The sequence below is a fragment of the Crocuta crocuta genome, unplaced genomic scaffold (genome assembly GCF_008692635.1).
Source record: "Crocuta crocuta isolate KB4526 unplaced genomic scaffold, BGI_CrCroc_1.0 scaffold479, whole genome shotgun sequence".
Taxonomy (NCBI): Eukaryota; Metazoa; Chordata; class Mammalia; order Carnivora; family Hyaenidae; genus Crocuta; species Crocuta crocuta.
This window is the reverse complement of record NW_027531875.1, coordinates 530,827-550,531: the sequence shown is the minus strand read 5'-3', so window position 1 is coordinate 550,531 and position 19,705 is coordinate 530,827. Positions and strand designations below refer to the sequence as shown.

The window sequence follows — 19,705 nt, the reverse complement described above, 5'->3', positions numbered from 1 at the left end:
TACCTAATTACCTCAGGTGCAAGATCTAACCAAAGACACTCAGCAATTAATGAAATTGGAAGTAATAAAATAACCCAAGGGATTTTATTAAGGGAGGCCCTTAATAATATTGCTCTACTCCATCAGCAATTTTTTTCAAGTTCTTTATTTTTCATTTGATGGTGTATTAAGTTTTGATGATTTATGGAAATATTTTATGATTTAGTACAGTGTGATAAAGAATACTTTAGAAAGTCATATCTTTTCTGTGTAAACCCAATTATCTATTGGACATTGCATGGGAACATTTAGTTTCATAACAGCATTTGGTTTTGAGTTGAAACACTTTGAACTATGTTCTTTTGAATGTCCCATGTGGTCAAAAACTAACAGGTTATTAGCAAATAACTCTTTAAAAGTGGAAATGGAAAAACTGAGCCCATAAACTAAATTTCCAATAGTGGGAAGAGTATATTGTGTTCTGTGTACAACATGTAAAACTAAATGTAATTTTTTTTCAACACCTAATATTATCACTCAGCAAAGTATATATACATATAGTTAGTTATTTAGGCCATCAGTTCACAAGCTATCACTAGCATGCTGGCTTACAAAAAGAGAAACAAAAAGAAAGATTTTTTTTATCTTCAGTATCTACACCATTTAGAGAAGCTGTATCGATCCCTGATCCCTGGTTTTATCATCAGAGAAATCACAGCTGTAGTGAGACCATGATGAAGATAATGTGGTTTAAGTACTTACCAGCAAGCCTGAGACATGCTCAGTAGATGCTCAATGAGATCAGTTCCTTTCCCTAATGAAAAAGCTAAGGTAGTCCAATGCCCTCTATTAAGCAATCTATGCACACGTGTGTATGTGTTTATATGCATCTGCACACGTGCCTATGTGATTTGGGGTTAGGTCACTCTGGTGGTTCTAGTCATATGATTTCAAGCTTAATATTTAGTCCAGGATGGAAAGTCAGTTCAAATAGGTTTCTTGGTATCATACAGATGGACTTCTAATGTATTTCCTAGAAATATTTGCTTGCATTTGTTTATGGATACAGTGACAGGATGAGAATGTCTTCCTGGAGTAGATGAGGCCAGTTTTCTCAAAAGCGTATTCTGGTCTGATGCTCTGGACGGCAGAGTCTCCGTGTAGACTCTGAAGTTTCCAACAGAGAAATGACATCTTCTTCATAAAGAAGGTGGGGAGGGGTCACTGTCACTAGCAGTTAGGTTTCAAAAAAATCCACGAAATAGGGATATAGGCTGGAGCGGGGGAAATGTCAGTGTAGGGCACCCAGTACTTTTTGATCCTGTCATTAAAAATGAACTATTATTGAACCATCACCAAGGAGATACACTTGCAGATGCTGATTGGCCAAATACTAGTAGGTGAGTCATCTGGAAGGAATTAAAGTAGGACCTTGACACTATGTCTTGGGCAGATTCACATTCACACCTCTCTCATAATCACAGGAAGAGAAGAGCAAGTCTAAGTCATACTTAGAAAAAGATATTAATAATGAGATGAAATGAGTTTAGCTCTATTGAAAGTAAAGCCAACAGAGTTTTGCATTGCTTTGGCTTAGAATCTGTAAACAAAATATCACTAGCATAAGGCAACAACAACAACAACAACAACAAAATCCCCCAATCTACAAACGACAAGCAGGCAGGAAGGAAGGGCAGTAGCAGACAAATTAAAAGCCATAAACTACAATGCTCTGTGGGGAGTCTTCATCTGGAAGTGTAATAGTCAGACTCTGGCTGATTTATAATAGCAACTAAGCTTTTGAGAATGTTTCAAACTTCTTAAGCCAGATTCACTAGAAGGATTCGCTCGACATGGCTCAGTAGTTTATACACAAGGATGCTCAAAAAGGATTTTCTTCCTTAAAATTTTGGAGAAAGAGTAAAACCTTATTTTAAATACTTGGTCTTGCCTTGGCTCTACATTTCAATATTACTTACATGTTAGTTCATATCTTCATAGTTATTTAATCTATTTCTCCTGTCTCACTCATCATTTAGGAGGCTCAAAGAGTTGGTTCAGAGCTGGATTCATCTAAAAATCAAATCTACATGTCTTTTCAACTTGTAACTCTGGCTATATTGAGGTTTATTAAAGTTTATTAAAGTTGAATGATGACATCTACTTTATAAGACACAAGAATTCTCCAGGGGATGAAAGGTGCAGCATAGGGAAGATAGTTGATGCTATTGTAATAGCATTGTACGTTGACAGATGGTCGCTACGTTTGTGGTGAGCACAGCACAACATATACAGCTGTCAAATCACTATGTTCTACACCTGAAACCAATGTAACACTGTGTGCCAGCTGTACTCGAATTTAAAAATATCATTTCAGAACTTTATAAGCATTATGACATTTGTTTTTGTTTTTCATATAGTGAACATATTGGTCTGAAATCCCGTTTTTACTCAATAAATAATTTTTTTCCTATTTTCCCCTGTAGTTTCAGATATGCACGAAATAGGACTGTGCTTTGTTAAAATGAAATGCTAAATGCAAACATTTAAACATTTACATGTTGCAAATTACCAAATGTGCAAGTAATTTGGGGGAGTTTGAGAAATTACATTTATTATGAATAATGTTAAATCAATGTCTAGACTTTATCTAAGCTTCACAGCCCCAGGAAATATAGTGAGCTTCTCAAATTAAATGGAAAGAGCTTCACTTTCAGTTTCTACCATTTGGCTCTTTCACAAATACGCTTCAGTTTTTGTGAAATATTTTTGTGATACTAGGAGGAAAATATGAATCATTCTCATATGTTAAAGTATCTAGGGCCAGGATTTATTAGAATGTTGGCAAAGACTTTATCTGCTCTGTCTTCATGTGCAAGTATTGGCTGTTTCCTCTTGGGCTGATAATGGCACAGATTCTCATTTGCTTTGTGGTCCATTTTCTACTTTTTCATGAATCAGCTTTGGCTAAAGGTTATTTCAGAAGCCAAGCAGGTATCATCAAAAGACACTTTTGTGGCAGACAAGTAAGTGTCAGTGACAGTGATATCATCCAGCTCTGTGCTGAAATGATCTGACTCCTTGATGACACTATAATTTAGGGCCACACTGTAGTTAGCAGGTTTCTCCACTGGCTTCTGTTTGCAGTTGCAGAGCTTTCTGAAGGCTGCACGGAATTTCTGGGACATGAGATTGTAAATCACTGGGTTGATGGCACTGTTGAGATAAATGCAGATTCTGCAAAAGAGCAAGAACCAATTTTCTTGGAAAGGGCTGGAGAGAAACGAGTTGACAACGACAAGAGTCCTGTAGGGCATCCATAAAAGGGCAAAGAGAATTACAACCACCGCTAGCATCTTGGTGACCTATGGAGAAATAAAGAGAAATGCACTGCGAACACAAACAAAAACAGAGCAAATGAAAATAAAACAACTCCCTCCCCCCGCTCCCAACACCCACATTAATTCCCAAGATGTAGTCTGGGACAAGGACTTAAATGCAGATGGTTTATTTGTGAGATCATCCCAGGAAGTAAGACTCAAGGTAAAAAGAGTGGGATGGAAGAGGAAAAGCTAAGATGGCGTATATTATTGTGATGGCTCCCACTGTGCGTTTCAGGATTATCTGTCCAGGGAAAGAGAGGCCCCAGCATCTGTCCACTGGCTGCCATCTCCCCTTTGTTGAGTGCCCTTGGGGCTTTAAGTGGCCTACACATCCAGAATTCTCCTGCTTGGAAACTCCCTGGGGTTTTAGAAAGAACTTGAGGCAGAGAAGATAGACAGGGGACAGTGGATACCTGAAACAAGATGTTCTCTGCAAACAGGAACCATCCGCTATAGCAATGGCGGCAATCAGAGCCCAGTTGATAGAATGTGACACAGGACACGAAAAATGTCTGTGACAAGTGTTGGGAGACCTAGGGTCTAATCTCCTCGTTACTTTATATATAGCCTTGAGAAATGATTTTAACCTTATAGCTTGTCTGCAAAACCTTATAGCAGTATTGCTCCCCTAAATCCAAAGAGGAACATAATAGTTTGAAAAGGAGAAAATGTCTTTTAAAAAAGCCAGTGGTTACTGAATGTCTACTATGTACCAGACACTAGCCTAGTTGCTTTGCATATGTTATCACATTTAAAAAGCTGAAAACACGGGGCACCTGGGTGGCACAGTCGGTTAAGCATCTGACTCTTGATTGCAGCCCAGGTCATGACCTTATAGTCATGGGATTGAGCCCTGTGTTGGGCTCCACATTGGGTATGGAATCTGCTAAGAATCTCCTCCCATGTTCACTCATGCACACACTTTCTCTCTCTCTCTCAAAACAAAAACAAAAGCAAAAAACAACAAAAAACCCAATCAAACAAAAAACCAAACCAAAAGAAAATACCCCACATTAAAAAAAAAAAAGCCAAAAGGGGCGCCTGGGTGGCGTAGTCGGTTAAGCGTCCGACTTTCGCTTAGGTCATGATCTCGCGGTTCGTGAGTTCGAGCCCTGCGTCGGGCTCTGTGCTGACTGCCAGCTCGGAGCCTGGAGCCTGTTTCAGTCTGTATCTCCCTCTCTCTCTGCCCCTCCCCTGCTCACGCTGTCTCTCTCTCCTAGAAATAAATAAAAATATTTAAAAAAAAAAAACGTTTTAAAAAAAAAAGCCAAAAAGCTTCCAAAATAGGCATTGCCTCTCTCATTTTTCAAATTAGAAAACTAACATGTAGGTGCTGGTGAGTACTTTGGCAGAAGTGGCAGTCTTAGAGCCGGGATCAGAATCCAAGTCATCCCGGATCCAAAGTTTTGCCCTTCCCAACTGCACAGCTCTTCTTTAGCGTACAGGGAGATGCAGGACAGAGAAAATAAACTCTGAAATTTTACATGGAGCTGACCCCACTCTTAAGAACAGCAATACACAGCAGCTAGGGCAATAGATAGGATGGGCTGATACCCAAGATTCCTGAGGGACAAGATTCTCAAAGAGCATCGTTTAGCAGATTCTTCTCTTACTCACCTTCATGCTCGATGAGAAGCTGGGGACTGACCCTGAACTTCAGAGTTAGGTCATTTGGTTTTGTCTACATTAGGTGGTTTTAAGACCTTAATGAAATCATTCATCTCTACTTCCATTTCCACATCTGAAAATATGCTTGATCACTTACATCATAGAGATATTGAGAAAATAAAATTAAAAAATAATGGACGAGTCAAGTAAGGGCTTTGGAACTCTAAAGCGCTATGAAAATGTTATCCTTTGATGAGTGACGGTATAAAGAGGACACAATATTTCAGTTTTGTGAAGGGTGTATTAACATTGTAGCTGTGGTTGTTGTTTGGGTGGGGAAGATAATTGCTTCTCTTCTAAAGCAACACTTTACACATTTAAAAATAAATTTTCCGGGGCGCCTAGCTGGTTCAGTCGGTGAAGTATGTGACTCTTGATTTTGAGGTTGTATATTTGAGCCCCATGTTGGATGTAGAGATTACTTAAAAATAAAAAAAAATCTTAAATAAATAAATAGATAAATAAATAAATAAAATGTTCAGTTATTTTTTTAAGTCCCTCACAGAGTTGGAGAATTTTCAGCCTCCTTGGCCCAGGCTTTCTAGATGTCCTGGACTTGAAAACTACCCAAAGTGGAAGGAACTGATTCTTCCTCCCTCTTCCCTCCAGACTCTCCAGCTGTTTTACTGAAGTACCAGCAGCCTCTATCTTGTTCTGGCATCGAGGGGGATCCCATTTATAGAGAGGGATTTTTAAAGTTCTTTAGTGTAGACATAAAGATTCTGCATCTACACATCTACTCTGTCATGAGTAACTACTATAAATTCATCTCCCAATCTTGTACTTAATCCAGGTAATAGAATCCGTCTTGGTCTCCTGAGTTGGGATACCTCCCTTTTATCACTAGCACTTTCAATCTTCTGATCCTGGGGCCATATCTCTTCTGCCTCAGCGAGGAATTCCCCTTGCGTCCTACGTTGTGGGAGTAATGGTACCATCTTGCAGTTATTCTTCCTGGCTCTACAGTGACTGTCTCTCTCCTTGGCTCTCCGAACATCATTCGCTGTTTAAGACTTTTCATCTATAGGTACAAATAGCTTTTGTCTTTCTTATTTTTAACCCATTACTATATCTTTTTGAACAACTCCTACTTCTTCCTTGTAGTGACACCTATGAGCTATCCACCTCCTCTCAGGTTCCTGTTTCCTCCCTTCTAGGACCATTTTATCACTTTCTTGAAGCTCTCCCTGCCCTCTGAAAATGTGTCACACATCCCCCCTCTTCTGCATCACTCATTATCCCTGAGATTCTCTTCAGACTCAGTGCACAGAGTTAACACTTCATATTTTGCTCACTTCGGGTAGAGACGTTGTTCTGTGAGAGGGTGTAATTTTCACTTTGATTCATACGATACCAAATCAAATATTCCATAGATTCTGACTTCTTTCAGAGATAAGAAGAATTTACTCAGTCAAGAGGTTAACTGAAGCCCAATGTTTTTCTAAGAAGAGTTTTAAGATTACAAGGAAATACTTGAATTGGTCCTAGGAAATCAAACGCTTAATCCAGTGGTAAGTATTTTGAGCGCTGGAGGGAGCTATAGTAATTATCTTTATCATCATCTTCACCACTCCCATCTCTGCCTTTGTCTCCTCTCTAGTACACCAGGTCCTCCGACATCAGGCCACTGCTTCACACTCGCCAACATCTTCCCACTCCTTGCCAAGGACTAAGCATCCAATATTTGAATTTATGCTTCCTGCATGATGAGATTGCTACCATCACATCTGAGTCCTTTATGACGGCTCATCATAAAAATATGTAAACATTATCTTATTTAATGCTTATTATAACCCCATGTGTAAGCTAGTGTCAGCTCCATTTTGTATAATGGGAAATTGGGGTTTAGAGAATATATGTGATTTGTCTAAGACACATGAATAGTGAGTGACAAGCTGTGATTCAACCTAAGTCTACATAAGCCCACACTCCTTCCTTTGTACTTTGTTCTTTCTCTTTGTGAAAGTCTTTTGTATTTCCAACAACACGGTTTCTACTGTGTTATCCCCATCCTGGTCACTTAAACCTCTAACTTCCTCTAAGTATAAATCCCACATACTTATTGCTGCTAAATTTCTAAACTTAAAGGTTGAATTTCATCTACTTTTGCATTTTTGTCTACACTTGTCAGGTGAAACATTGAACCCACATTTAATATCTACCTACCTGTTTTCACTTAATGTCACTGAGGGAGCACTGTTGTTAAGAAAAGCAACATGTTTCAAGGCAATATCTCTGCCATGTGCTTCCACAGCTCCCCAGGCAAACTTTGATATCACTACCAAAACTTTTTATTGCAATGAGCTGTATCTGTCCACTTCTCCAATATATGGCAATCTTCTTCAGGGCATGGATAAATTTACTAATTTCCTTTTCCTCAGGAATTCAGTACAGTGTGGGACATAAGATAATCCCCAGTAAATGTCGAACAAACTCAGGCATGGGAAGAATTATTTTAAAATACAGCCATGACGGGGCGCCTGAGTGGCTCAGTCTGTTAAACATCAGACTTCGGCTCAGGTCATAATCTCACAGTTCGTGGGTTTGAGCCCCGCGTTGGGCTCTGTGCTTACAGCTGGCTCAGAGCCTGGAGCCTGCTTCAGATTCTGTATCTCCCTCCCTCTCTCTATCTCTCTCTCTCTCAAAAATAAATAAAACATTTAAAAAAGTTAAAAAAAAAAACAACCAAAATACAGCCATGATCCTTTTCTGGATTTTAATTTTCCAACATATTGTTAGAGGAATTTTGCAAACATTTGACCTTATAATACTAAAAAATCTGTTTTAAGTGGAAATTTGTTAATTAATGAGTCCTAAATACATTTCAGCTTCTTGTTGAAATAAATATATTTTTAAAAATTTAAGGAAGGGTGGAGTGAAATATGTTTCTAAAATTGATGAAGTAGAAAATACATCTTCAGTGGGATAATAAGGAATACATTTAATTCCACTTGTAATTATTTTTAATTAATTCCCAGTATCTTTGATTGATTTCATCACTCTATAAAATATTCGTAAGTTTTTAGGGTAGCCATAGCTTGGATTTTAACATCTCTTATTCAATATAGAAGCAAACACCTAGGAGAATATGTCCTAGTGTTTGTCTTTCATACTCAATTAATTTCACTGTGGTTGTTGAAGTTTTATTTCTGTTGCTATTCCTTATCCCAATAAAGTGACAAAGATGCAAATTTGAAAATATCTTGGGCCATTGTTGTTAAACATTGACATTTTTGCTAGGGCAATGTATGGGATATGTGATGCGATGAAAGTTTGCTTCTTTACAAGCCTCTGCACCAGAATGTGAAGGTCCTGAGAAACAGTATGACATAATCTTCATGGAAAACAATTTCACAATATATTTTTGATTGGGAAGGAATTTATCCTTTCATTTAGAAGATTCATTTGCATCCCTATTGTGTGCCAGTCTCCCTGGCTCTTGAGGATTTGACAGTGATCCACAGAGACATTGACAATGGCTTCATGTACCTTATAATCTGATGGGCAGTTAAAATACATTGTGATAAATCCTAAGACAGAGAAAAGTTTTGGTTCCATGAGCGCACCTGATCTGGAATTGAGGTTGAAGGGTGGTTTGTGAGGGATTTCTGGTCTCAGCGACATCTAAGCCAAAATCTGGAGGTAAAGAGAGGAAGGAAGAGTGTTTTTCCTGAAGACACCGGAAGTGTATGGCAATCTGGAGGCATGAGAGAGTGGGCATATCACGGGGGCCAGAAGTGATTTAGTATGCAAGTCCCAATTGCAGATCGTGTGACTAAGTGGAGCCTTCTCGCTTCCTCTAGGAAGATTTACAAAAAGCCATTATTTTTATCACAGCACAAAAGCCATCACTTTTCTCTGATGAAGTGAGGTCACGCTGTGGGGTGCGTGGCCTTCCATGGCTAGAACAGAAGGAGAGATGCAGCTGCCAAAGGAGATACAGTGGGGAGTTCTGAAAAGCCTCATTAGCCAATGAGGAGGTAGGTGGCCATTTTTGCACTGTGTACTGAGGGCAAGAAAAGGAGGCTGTAAAAATGAATTGGTTAAAACATAGATTTTAGGGGCGCCTGGGTGGCTCAGTTGGTTAAGCATCCGATTTTGGCTCAGGTCATGATCTCACGGCTCGTGGGTTTGAGCCCCACATCGGGCTCTGTGCTGACAGCCAGCTCAGAGGCTAGAGCTGTTTCAGATTATGTCTCCCTCTCTCTCTGACCCTCCCCTGCTCATGCTGCCTCTCTCTCTCTCAGAAATAAATAAAACATTAAAAAAAATTTTTTAAACTTGGTGTTTAGAGAGGGACTGCATATGGAGATGGTTGAGGAGAAGAGCAGGGTGGGAATGGGAGGAGCTAGGCAAGGGCCTCTGTCTTTGGCCACCACGGTGATGGGATATCTTTCTCGTGAGGATCAGCTTGAAAATTTTAAATCAAGTCCCACTAGGGGCACCTGAGTGGCTTAATCAGTTAAACATCTGACTTTGGCTCAGGTCATGATCTCACAACTCTTGTGCTGACAGCTCAGAACCTGGAGCGTGCTTCAGATTCTATGTCTCCCTCTCTCTCTGCCCCTCTCTGGCTCGCTTCTTCTTTCTCTCTCTCTCTCAAATAAATAAACATTAAAAGTTTTTAAAAATAAATCAAGCCCCTCTATATATACTTTACTCTTCACTGTAATTACGTGGAACAGTGGCATACAGTTTTCACAAAAGAGTTTGGATACATCCTTTTGTAATCATTATAAAACCTCCAGATAAAGACTCTACTAGAGATTTCTTTTCTTTCTTTCTTTTTCTTTTTTTAATGGGAAATGGACAGATTTCTAACTTCTGACTATTAAAAGATGTAATTACATATAATTATGGTTCCTTCAGGAAATGCTAGTTCAACTCTGCATATATGTGCTGCATGTGAAAAACCAGGCTTTTTAGGTTCTCTGTTTCAGCCTGTTAAGGATCCTTGTATTACTAACCACTATCCATGTTACTAGTACTATGACTTTTATTACAAGTTCTAAAACTATTAACTAATGTTTGTATATTTGTTTTTAAAAAGTGTTAGATTTATATATGGGAAAGTTGCAAAGATAATACAGAGTTCCCGTATACTTTGCACCAAAGCCCCTCTAATTATTAACACCTTATATTAATGTGGTGCATCTGTCACAGTTAACAAACCAATATTGATAATTTTTCTGTGGAGTTAGTTAACCTCATACCTTATTCAAATTTCATTAGTTTTTCTTGGTGTATTTTTTCTGTTCCAGGATCCTGTCCAGGATACCACGTATTAATCATCAATCTCCTTAGGTACCTTTGGGCAGTGACAATTTCTCTAACTTTCCTTACTTTTGAGGACTACCATTAGGCATTTTATAGAATATCTGTCTATTTGAATTTTGCTGATATTTTTCGCATGCTTGGAATGAAAGTATGGTCTTGGAGGAGGAGGGCCACGGAGGTGAACTGTCATTCTCAACACAATCCGTCAAGGGTGCATGCTATCAGCTTGACTTATGACTAATGTTGACCTCACATATTGTTTTATTGAGATGTAATTTACATATAATTAAATTCACCCATGCTTCAAGTGTATAATTCAAGTTTTCAGTATATTCATGGAGTTGTGCAACCATTACCACAACCTAAGAACCCCGACACCCATTATAAGTCACTCCCACCTTCTCCAGCCCTAAGCAGCCACTAATTCATTTATGTTCCCATAGATTTGCCTATTCTGAACATCTCGTACTAATGGAATTAGTCCTTTGCAGTATGAATGGCTTCTTTCACTTGGCATAATAATTTAAGGTTCATCCACACTGGGGCATATATTAGGGCTTCATTTCTTTTTATTGCTGAATAATATTTCACCCTATGTATATGCTACATTTTATTCATCTGCTCCTGTGGGTGGTTTGCACTTTTTCCTGTAACAAATAATATTGCTATGAACACCTGTATACAAACCCTTAATGTGGATATATGTTTTTATTTTGGGGGAGGGTATATACCTGGGAATGGAGCTGCTGGGTTGTATATTACATTTTAAATTATAAAGCACTCAAGAATATTAAACATTTCATCATTAGAACAATTCTGAGAGATAATTTTTTATGTAATACCTGGCAAAAAACACGAATTGACTTTATAGATATATCAGGACTCAAAAAGGATACAGAATAAAGACAGATCTAAAACAGTTGGGACAGAGTTTTAGGCTGCTCTTGAAAACTGGAGAACAGCAAGACAGAAAAACATGAGTGAGAGAAAATGGATTATTTTGGAGAAATTTATTATTTATTTATACTTATAAAAACTTTCATTTATCAGGCTAGCCTGTTTGGAGTGGGTTCAAGAGATGGTGGAAGATGTGGACAGTGACCACAAGAATATTTTTTGACTGTTGCTGGAAAAGGGACTGGTAATATAGAAGAGTTGCCAAAGCAGGATGCAGAGTCAATTGATTTTTTTCCAAAAATGGAAGATATTATATCTTTGTTTACTTAAGGAGGAATCCCATAGAGAGGGGACATTTTGTGATCCAGGAGAGTGAGAAAGAAGACGATTGGGGAGCTGTGTTCTTGAATAGGGAAGAGTAGAGGGTGCACAAGTGGTGAGGTTGGTCTTTTCTCAGACGGATACATGAAAACACTTTTTCAATATCTTCCCCTTTTTCCCACCACACTTGATCTAAGAGATCAAGATAATGCCGGAGAAGCTATCACTTTTATGTCAATACCCCAATCCTGAATAGAGTCCTAATAGCAGCTAATTGTTTACTTCCGTGGAATTAATGAAGTACTTTTTTGTCATCAAGCCATTTTGCTTTTTCCGTATAATATCTGTAGGACAGCCACGTGGTATTGTTTGCATTTCACTGAAGAGGGATGGAAACAGCTTAGAGAAGCAGAGAAATACAGTCATAGACCTCATGTATATGCATAAGCAGCCAAGCTAGTTATTGGTTTTTGGATGCTATGGCTAGTTTTCTTTCTAGATAATTACAAAAATCAACATATATAGTGAGTTGAAGACTTCTATTGTTGTCAATAATGTTTATGAAATATTTGGAAAACATAATATTATTGGCAGGAATCATTGGTAGCCCTGGGATTACGTGTTTGTTTTTTGCCCAAAACTGGAGTGCTACATTTAGAAAGTACTGATTAGGGAGAAGACAGCTGTCATAACAAGGCAGATAAGGATCCCTCACACCAAACTATTTCCTAGGAAAAAAACCAAATAATAAAAATTTAAATGTAAAAGTAATAAAATGGAATAAAAAATAAAATAAAACAGAAATTTCTATTTCACAGGTCATAGTCCAATTAGTAGCATGTCATTTGTGAGGATCTGGTTACACGGGATTTGGGGACATTTTGATTATCAGAGATTAGTTTATTAGTCTGCCCAGGAAGTCATAGGGAGTTAATTGATACCTCAGTTCTCTGGAAGATTTGGTTGGAATTCTTGTATTGATTCAGAAAAAAATTCTGACTTTTGATTTTTATGCATGATTCAGAAAAATTCTGTGCATGTTCATGGGTCTTGCTATTATCTAGACATTCTTCCTTGGGAGAGAAAGGTGGTGGCATACTCCTTCCATATGTTAGTGTGTGGCAAAGTGGAGTGAGCACAGAAGAAAGTTAGGGTTGCAGTGCAGCATCTTGGTTTCACAATCCATCTTTGACACTGAGGAGATTGGGGAGATCACATGACTTATGTCTGACCCTCATTTTCCAGAGCCAGTAAATGTAGAATTTATATTTATCTCAAAAGTCTCTTCAACATTCTAAGAAAATCTAACTTATATGTTACTCATGGTAACACACTAAGCAGACATGTTTGTGCTCATTTTCACATAACTGGATTTTGTTATTTGGGGGCTGTAAGGCCAGGCAAAGGGAAATAGTCCCCAGAGCATATGTGTCCCTCAAGGTGCTGATAAACTATAGGAAAAAATTCAATTCCTAATAACAGTGATTGTCAGTCATCACTTAACAGAGAGGAATCTCTGAAGTTTCCTGAAGTGTTCAGGAACTTACTAGAATTCATTTTAATTTCCTGTAGTTAATTAAGAACATGGTGCATCTTTAGGCCCAGAACCCTGGCTTCCTAACCTTTTATTATTTTCCCTTTTAAAATTTATTATAAGCAGGGTGCCTGGGTGGCTCAGTTAGTTGGGCATCCAACTTTGGCTCAGGTCATGATCTTGTGGTTTGTGAGCTCGGGCCCCACATCAGGCTTACTGCTGTCAGCACAGAGCCTTCTTTGGACCCTGTGTCACCATCTCCCTCTGTCCCTCCCCTGCTTGTGCTTTCTCTTTCTTAAAAATATATAAACATTGAAATTTTTTTCTTTAAACCTTATTAAAAGTGAAATATTGAGGAAATTGAGTTACAGAGATGTATTGGGACATCACTTTAAGAAGAAAGCAAATAACTGAATCATCTTTAAGGAGGACTGTCAAAGTATGTATGTATGTATTCTTATTATCATTATCATTTTTAAGGAGTACTGTCAATTTAAAGACTAAAATTTTGAAAGGAATGCTGAGCCAAAAATTTTTTAAAAACAGGTACCAAGGTCCATTCAAACGTTTGGCTGAAATTCAGTGCCAGAATATAAAGATTTCAGGGCAAGCTTAAATACTGGAAAACTTTCTTAAAACTAAAACTTTAAATAAACTAAAAACTTTCTTAAAACAAAGCCATGTAACAAGAGATGACAACCATATCAGTAACTTGCATTTGAAGACTATTTACCACTTTTATAATGAATGATCTTCAAGAATGTCATCGCAGGTAACTTTAATTTGTGAATCATAGGCTCTTTATTTGTTTTGGATCCCACATTCTATAGCACCAAAGTTCTGTTTTTGGCTTATGACCAAAGTATATCAACAACAAATTTTTATTGGATCTCTAATACACAAAAGGTTGGAAGAAGTCCTTAGTAAATATGCTTGCCATATAATGAGTGCTCAAAGTACAGTTGAATCATTACTGAGTATTTTTCTTTTTTTTAATATTTATTTTTCACAAGTGTTAAAATATAACTGAGAAGGCATGTGTGGGTTTAGGACTCCTTAAATTAGCAAAGTGCTTTGGTTCTTGTACTTCTGGCTGGAATATTCCCAATTTCAAAAAGTGAACTTCCTGCTGGACGCATTTTCTTGGTTAATGAATATAAAACAGTTAGCTTTAATATTCTAATGCCATTCTTTGATGAGCAACAATACGTTCTGTGTTTGGATCCTGTCCACGTTCTCCTGCACTGCTACATTTTAACAAAGTGTTCTGTTACTGGGAATATTTTGCTCTCAGATAGCCTTCAGCAAAGTGATCAATGACCCCTTGCATTTTGTTACATTAATTGAGCCAGCTGAAGAATACACTTGAGGAGACAATGATATAAATCTGAATTTAGGTAGGCTTCTACACTGATTGGGAGCTCTGGGATTTTCCTCTTCCCAAGTGTTCTGCTTCATTTTGACTTGGAGCCTGGCAATACAGTTTTTAAAAGACAGTTATAATCAATGTGAGGTGCTTCCTACTAAGGAGTGAGATCATTGGTGGGGTTTAAACATTAAATGATGGGGCCACCAAAGGGCTCGGAATCAACTCAAAGTCATTCAAAGCACAATAAAAGTGAATAAGGTCTGAGTAATGATTCATGGTGGAGAGACCATGGACTGTCAAATCCTGCCTTGTGGATTACTGAACAGATTTCTTGGCAAGAAGCCACCCAGTCATGCTACTGCATGGGTTCTTTATTTCACCTGTCAAGTACTATATCTAAATATTCCATTAAGAAGAGTCACTCCAGCTAGAATTACAGAGTATTTTCTGCGCTCTATTCTGATTAAGAATGTCCATGAAAATATTAGCAGAGATTCACAGTAGAGAAACTTTGATTGTATTTCGTGATGCTTGAGTGTTGTAGGTTAACCTCAAGCACAGTTAAATACTAACATACTATTTCTGCTTCTGTAAATCTGCTTAGCAAGCTTGTACTTCCCTGTTCTGGCTGACCACACCCACACCCTGTATGCAAGGTTACAGAACACCATGTCACCATTCTACCCTGGTGGTCTGTCACACTACCCCACAGCTTCTCAAATCTCTAACTATGGTTGGTCATTTCAAGACAAAGAACCTAAAATTAATAGGTCTCTGCCAAAACTAACACCTGAGTGTCACAATGCAGTTGGTTACCATGGTGTGCTGTAGAATGTAATTGGTTAACTAAATAATGACATACTCTGCCTTGCTGAATCCGTATAAGCTCACTGCCACCTTTGTTCGGGGCCATTCTCTGCATTTCTCCGTGAGATCAGGAGATCAGGTTTGGCCCGGCCGTAAATAAAATCTCGCCTCGCTTCTATTTGGCACTTGGTGGTCTTTTTGACAATCACCCTGCTTCATTGAGGAAGACACAGAGATTAAGGGAGAAGTAGGGATTAAGGAAATAAATAGGGACACAAGATTTTTAAGTATAAATTTGTAAGTGTGGTGTCTCTGGTGAAATCGAAAGAAAATTTTCCTCCACACTGTATAGATAGGTGCCGAGAAAATGGACTTGTTAAGCAGAGCTGTTTTCTGAGCAAGCTATTTGTGGAGACAGGAAATTGGGCCGTATACCCCCAGGGGGGCTGCATGGGCCACTGTGGTCATGAACTGGCACAGCCCTTGGTAAGAGATATGAGCACGGCTGAGGGGTGGAGTTATAGAAGGACATACTGCCATGTAGAACATCATGTGACTCTTCCTCTGTGACACCCCCAGTGCTCCAGGAAATTTACAAAGGATCACCAAATACCAAGTGTGAGAGCACTTCTTATGGGAGACAGAGAGAGTGCTGCACCCAAGTCTGATGTGGGATGAACCCTCAAAGCCTCTACTTTTCTTCATGAGCAAAGTTGGAGAGAGGGAGGTAGAGACACGCGAAGAGTGCAAAAAAGTGCTGGAGCACTGAGCTGTTCCAGTTAGTGGAACTCGAGTTCAGAGCAAAATTATACCAAAACCTCTCAGGAAGTAGCTGTAAGCCTCGTTTTCTTTTCTTTTCTTTTTTTAATGTTTTTTATTTATTTCTGTGAGAGAGACAGCCTGAGCAGGGGAGGGCCAGGGAGAGAGGGAGATACAGAATCCGAAACGGGCTCCGGGCTCTGAGCTAGTTGTCAGCACAGACCCCGATGCGGGGCTCGAACCCACGAACCGTGAGATCATGACCGGAGCTGAAGTCGGACACTTAACCGACTGAGCCACTCAGGTGCCCCTGTAAGCCTTGTTTTCTGAGAAACTCTGAGAGACTCTGAGAGACTCTGCGAGGAGGAGCACTGTGCAGTATTTCTTAACATGTTTCAGTCTAGAGTGAGGGAAACAGGATGAAAGTGGAAGGCATTCTTTAAAAAAATTATTTTAAGTTTATTTTTGAGATAGAGAGAGAGAAAGAGCATGAGCAGAGAAGAAGCAGAGAGAGAGAGAGAGGGAGACACAGAATCCAAAGCAGACTCCAGGCTCTGAGCTGTCAGTATAGAGCCTGACAACAGGGCCTGAACTCACAAAGTGTGAGGTCATTACCTGAGTTGAAGTTGGACACTTAACAAACTGAGCCACCCAGGCGCCCCAGAAGTAGGAGGCATTCTAATCTAGCAATAGGAATTAGCGGTCAAAAAGGGAGTAGGAGCATCCAGGTATATGTAATGCCTACACTATGTTGGGCAGTGTGTTTGGCATTTTCTTCCTAACAGCCCTACTTTGTCTGTATTTTACTGGATAAGACTGTTGCTTAGAGAGTCATATGCTGATGAATGAAAGCCACACTCGAAGGCCATGTGTATTTCACTGCAAGTCTCCTTATTCTCTTTACTATAATACCTTGAAATTGAGGGAAAAAAGTTTTAAGGTTTGCAAAACCGTAAAACAAAACCTGTGTTGAAATTTGGGAAGTGGTGAAGGCTGTAAGAGAGTGGAGGGGGGAGAATGAAAAATGAATTCCTAGCTCCCTCCAAGGGTTTATGCCTCAGCCCCTAACAGAGATTCTATTCCCTCTGTGCCACTAAGTTCTGAGGGAGCATGTTTTTTTGAATGTTTCCATATTAGGGGCTCTTCCGCTAACAGTGGAAAACAGCTCAGGGCTAGTTTGCAGCTAGACTTGAGGATTTGCTGTAAAACTTCCTGCAACACTAGTAACTAGTATAGTGTGGAGGTTTCAGGATTGGTTACAGTCTGATAATTGGGAGTGATGAAAGGCTGGCTCCCCTCCTGTTGCTTGTATGTTTCCTTGTTCACAAGATACTGATGTTTGGAAACATGCTGGGAAGGGGAAACTCAGCCAGCAGAACTGGGATTCAAATTATAATAAAACCTCAATTTAGAAAATAAAATGTCATTCCAAATTCTTTCAGTATGAGCCATGCTGGAGCAATGTTACAGTGTATCTGCTGTGGGTTGAGTGAGCTATTTAGCTTTTTCTAAATGTTCTTGAACTCCCAGGTAAATAATTGGTGGATGGCTAAGCATGTGGAAAAGCCTGCCCTACTGCCTGGCTTTGGTTTTCTTACTTTTGCTATGTACGATGTGTTTAGTTCTCCAGGTCATTTTTCTCTTTGGAACCAGACCTTGGGAATTCTGAATGAGGCATCTTGACTGGCTCTGAGCTGGGAGTCCAGTTGCCAGTTTTAATGCTTCTACAAGGGTATCGATCCTTTCTGAGGGAGATCTTTCCCAATCTCATCTCTCCCCTGTGCTTCCCTGGCTATGCAGCCTGGTGAGGGTTGACAGCATAGATGGTGATAGACGCACACAATCCCCCAGCTCACCCAGCAGCGGATGGAAAATCAATGAGAATATTTTAAAATCTAAAATGTGAATGATGGAGGAGGGGAGAGAAGTAATCTCTAAATAGAAGTAAAGCTCTCAGGGCTACCAAAGTTTTAGTGGGCATTTAGTTGTCTTGCACCTAAAGATCTTGGACACAGTACCTCATCTAGGGGCTGAGAGCACCTGGAAGGCAACCACGTTCTTCTCTACCTGTCTCTGCGGGGGGGAGACCGCCTGGGGCATGATTGGGCCTGTCTGGAATTACGGAGCTAATGTTCTCGCTGCCCCAAAAGAACTCACAGAAACAGCCAAATGGGGAAAATATATTTCTTTTCTTCAGCAAGTCATAAATTTAGCACCCTTTCCTGATTTTTAGCTCTCTGATGGGCTAAACATGGGACTCAGAATCAGAAGATGTGGTTTGAAATGCCAGTTTTACCAGTCGTTGCCACTCAAAGCTTGCTGAGCCTTGATGCCTGCAGTTTATATATGAAAGTAGTATGTTCGCAGATTAATTGCAAGGCACACGTGAAAACACATTGAAACATACTAGACCCTTCTACTATGAGGTGCTGTTATATTCCTTTTCCTGTCTTGAAATGTGCATCTTTGGTGAGAGGTGCTAGCTTTATCACTCCTTGTTAGCCTAACGGGTTGAGTGGAGCTACTTTGCATTTATCTGCTTTTACTGTTTTGATTTAAAACCTACATGAGTCTGTCTACAAGGCGTATGATGCAAACCACAGCAGGATGGGCCTAAGCTATGACACCCAAGCTTTTTCTACAGATTATCAAATCATTCATTTCTTGTCAATGGGTTTGTCCAGATTGTATTAGTACAGTAGTTGAGGGAACAGGCTGGATTCTAATTCTAGTTCTGCCTCTTTCTAGCTATATAAAATTGGGCAACATATCTCATGCCTGTAAGCCTCAGTGGCTCTCATCCGTGAAATAGGAGCAAGTGTAAAGAATACACGAAATAATTTAGGGAAAGTACCTGCAGAGAGGATAGTCTTCAGTAAACAACAGACAATTTTAACTATCTCTAGGAAAATGTGGAGGATTTAACTAAATGGCAAAGAAGCCTCTGATAACGACAACAACAACAATAATAATTCCTTACTGTACTCAACAGATCTTAAACATAACACCAGGGACTTTACTGAATTATATAATATTTGCAGTATTTATGAAGTAGGTATTCTGTTTTCATTTTATAGATAAAGAGATCCAGAGAAAAGAAAATTAACTTTCTAGAGAGAGTAGGAGGTACTAACCTTTCCCTAGGTTGCTTTCTCACATATCTCTCTGTTTAGTTCATGTGCACTACCTGTCCCATTCTGACAGGATCCTGTTGCTTCATTTGTTTATTTGTTTCTTGTCTCTTTTTCATCCTTAGAATGATAGCTCCTTCAGGATCCCTGCCCCTCCTTCTTGGAGGCAGCAACGTGAAATCTGGGTGGCTAGGTTGGTTAAGTGTCTGACTTGAGCTCAGGTCACAATCTTGTGGTCTGTGAGTTCAAGCCCTGCATTGGGCTCTGTGGTGACAGCTCAGAGCCTGGAGCCTGCTTTGGATTCTCTGTCTCCCTTTTTCTCTCTGCCCCTCCCCTGCTCACACTCTTTCTCTCTCTCTCTCAAAATTAAATAAACATTAAAAAAATTTAGTAGGTGCCATAAATATTCAAGAAATGAATGAATGAATAAACAATTAACTAACGCTATTCTACGTTTTGCTTCTTTCATGGAGTTTCACAGGGTTGTTTGGTACGTCCAGCCCTAATCACAAATGTCATTGTTATTTTAGGTCTGAGTCCTTTTCTGATACATAAGATCTTGCTGGCAGGAGTCATGTGC

General features: G+C 39.3%; 1 protein-coding gene across 1 annotated transcript in view; it reads right to left on the bottom strand.

Moving 5' to 3' along the window:
• Positions 1-2,718: 2,718 nt before the first annotated feature.
• TRHR (thyrotropin releasing hormone receptor) overlaps positions 2,719-19,705 on the bottom strand; it is a 39,364-nt gene continuing 22,377 nt past the window's right edge. Inside the window, exon 3 of the mRNA XM_077772941.1 lies at positions 2,719-3,344. Coding sequence (XP_077629067.1) covers positions 2,937-3,344 — 408 coding nt within the window. The 3' untranslated portion in view covers positions 2,719-2,936. The remainder of the gene's footprint in view (positions 3,345-19,705) is intronic.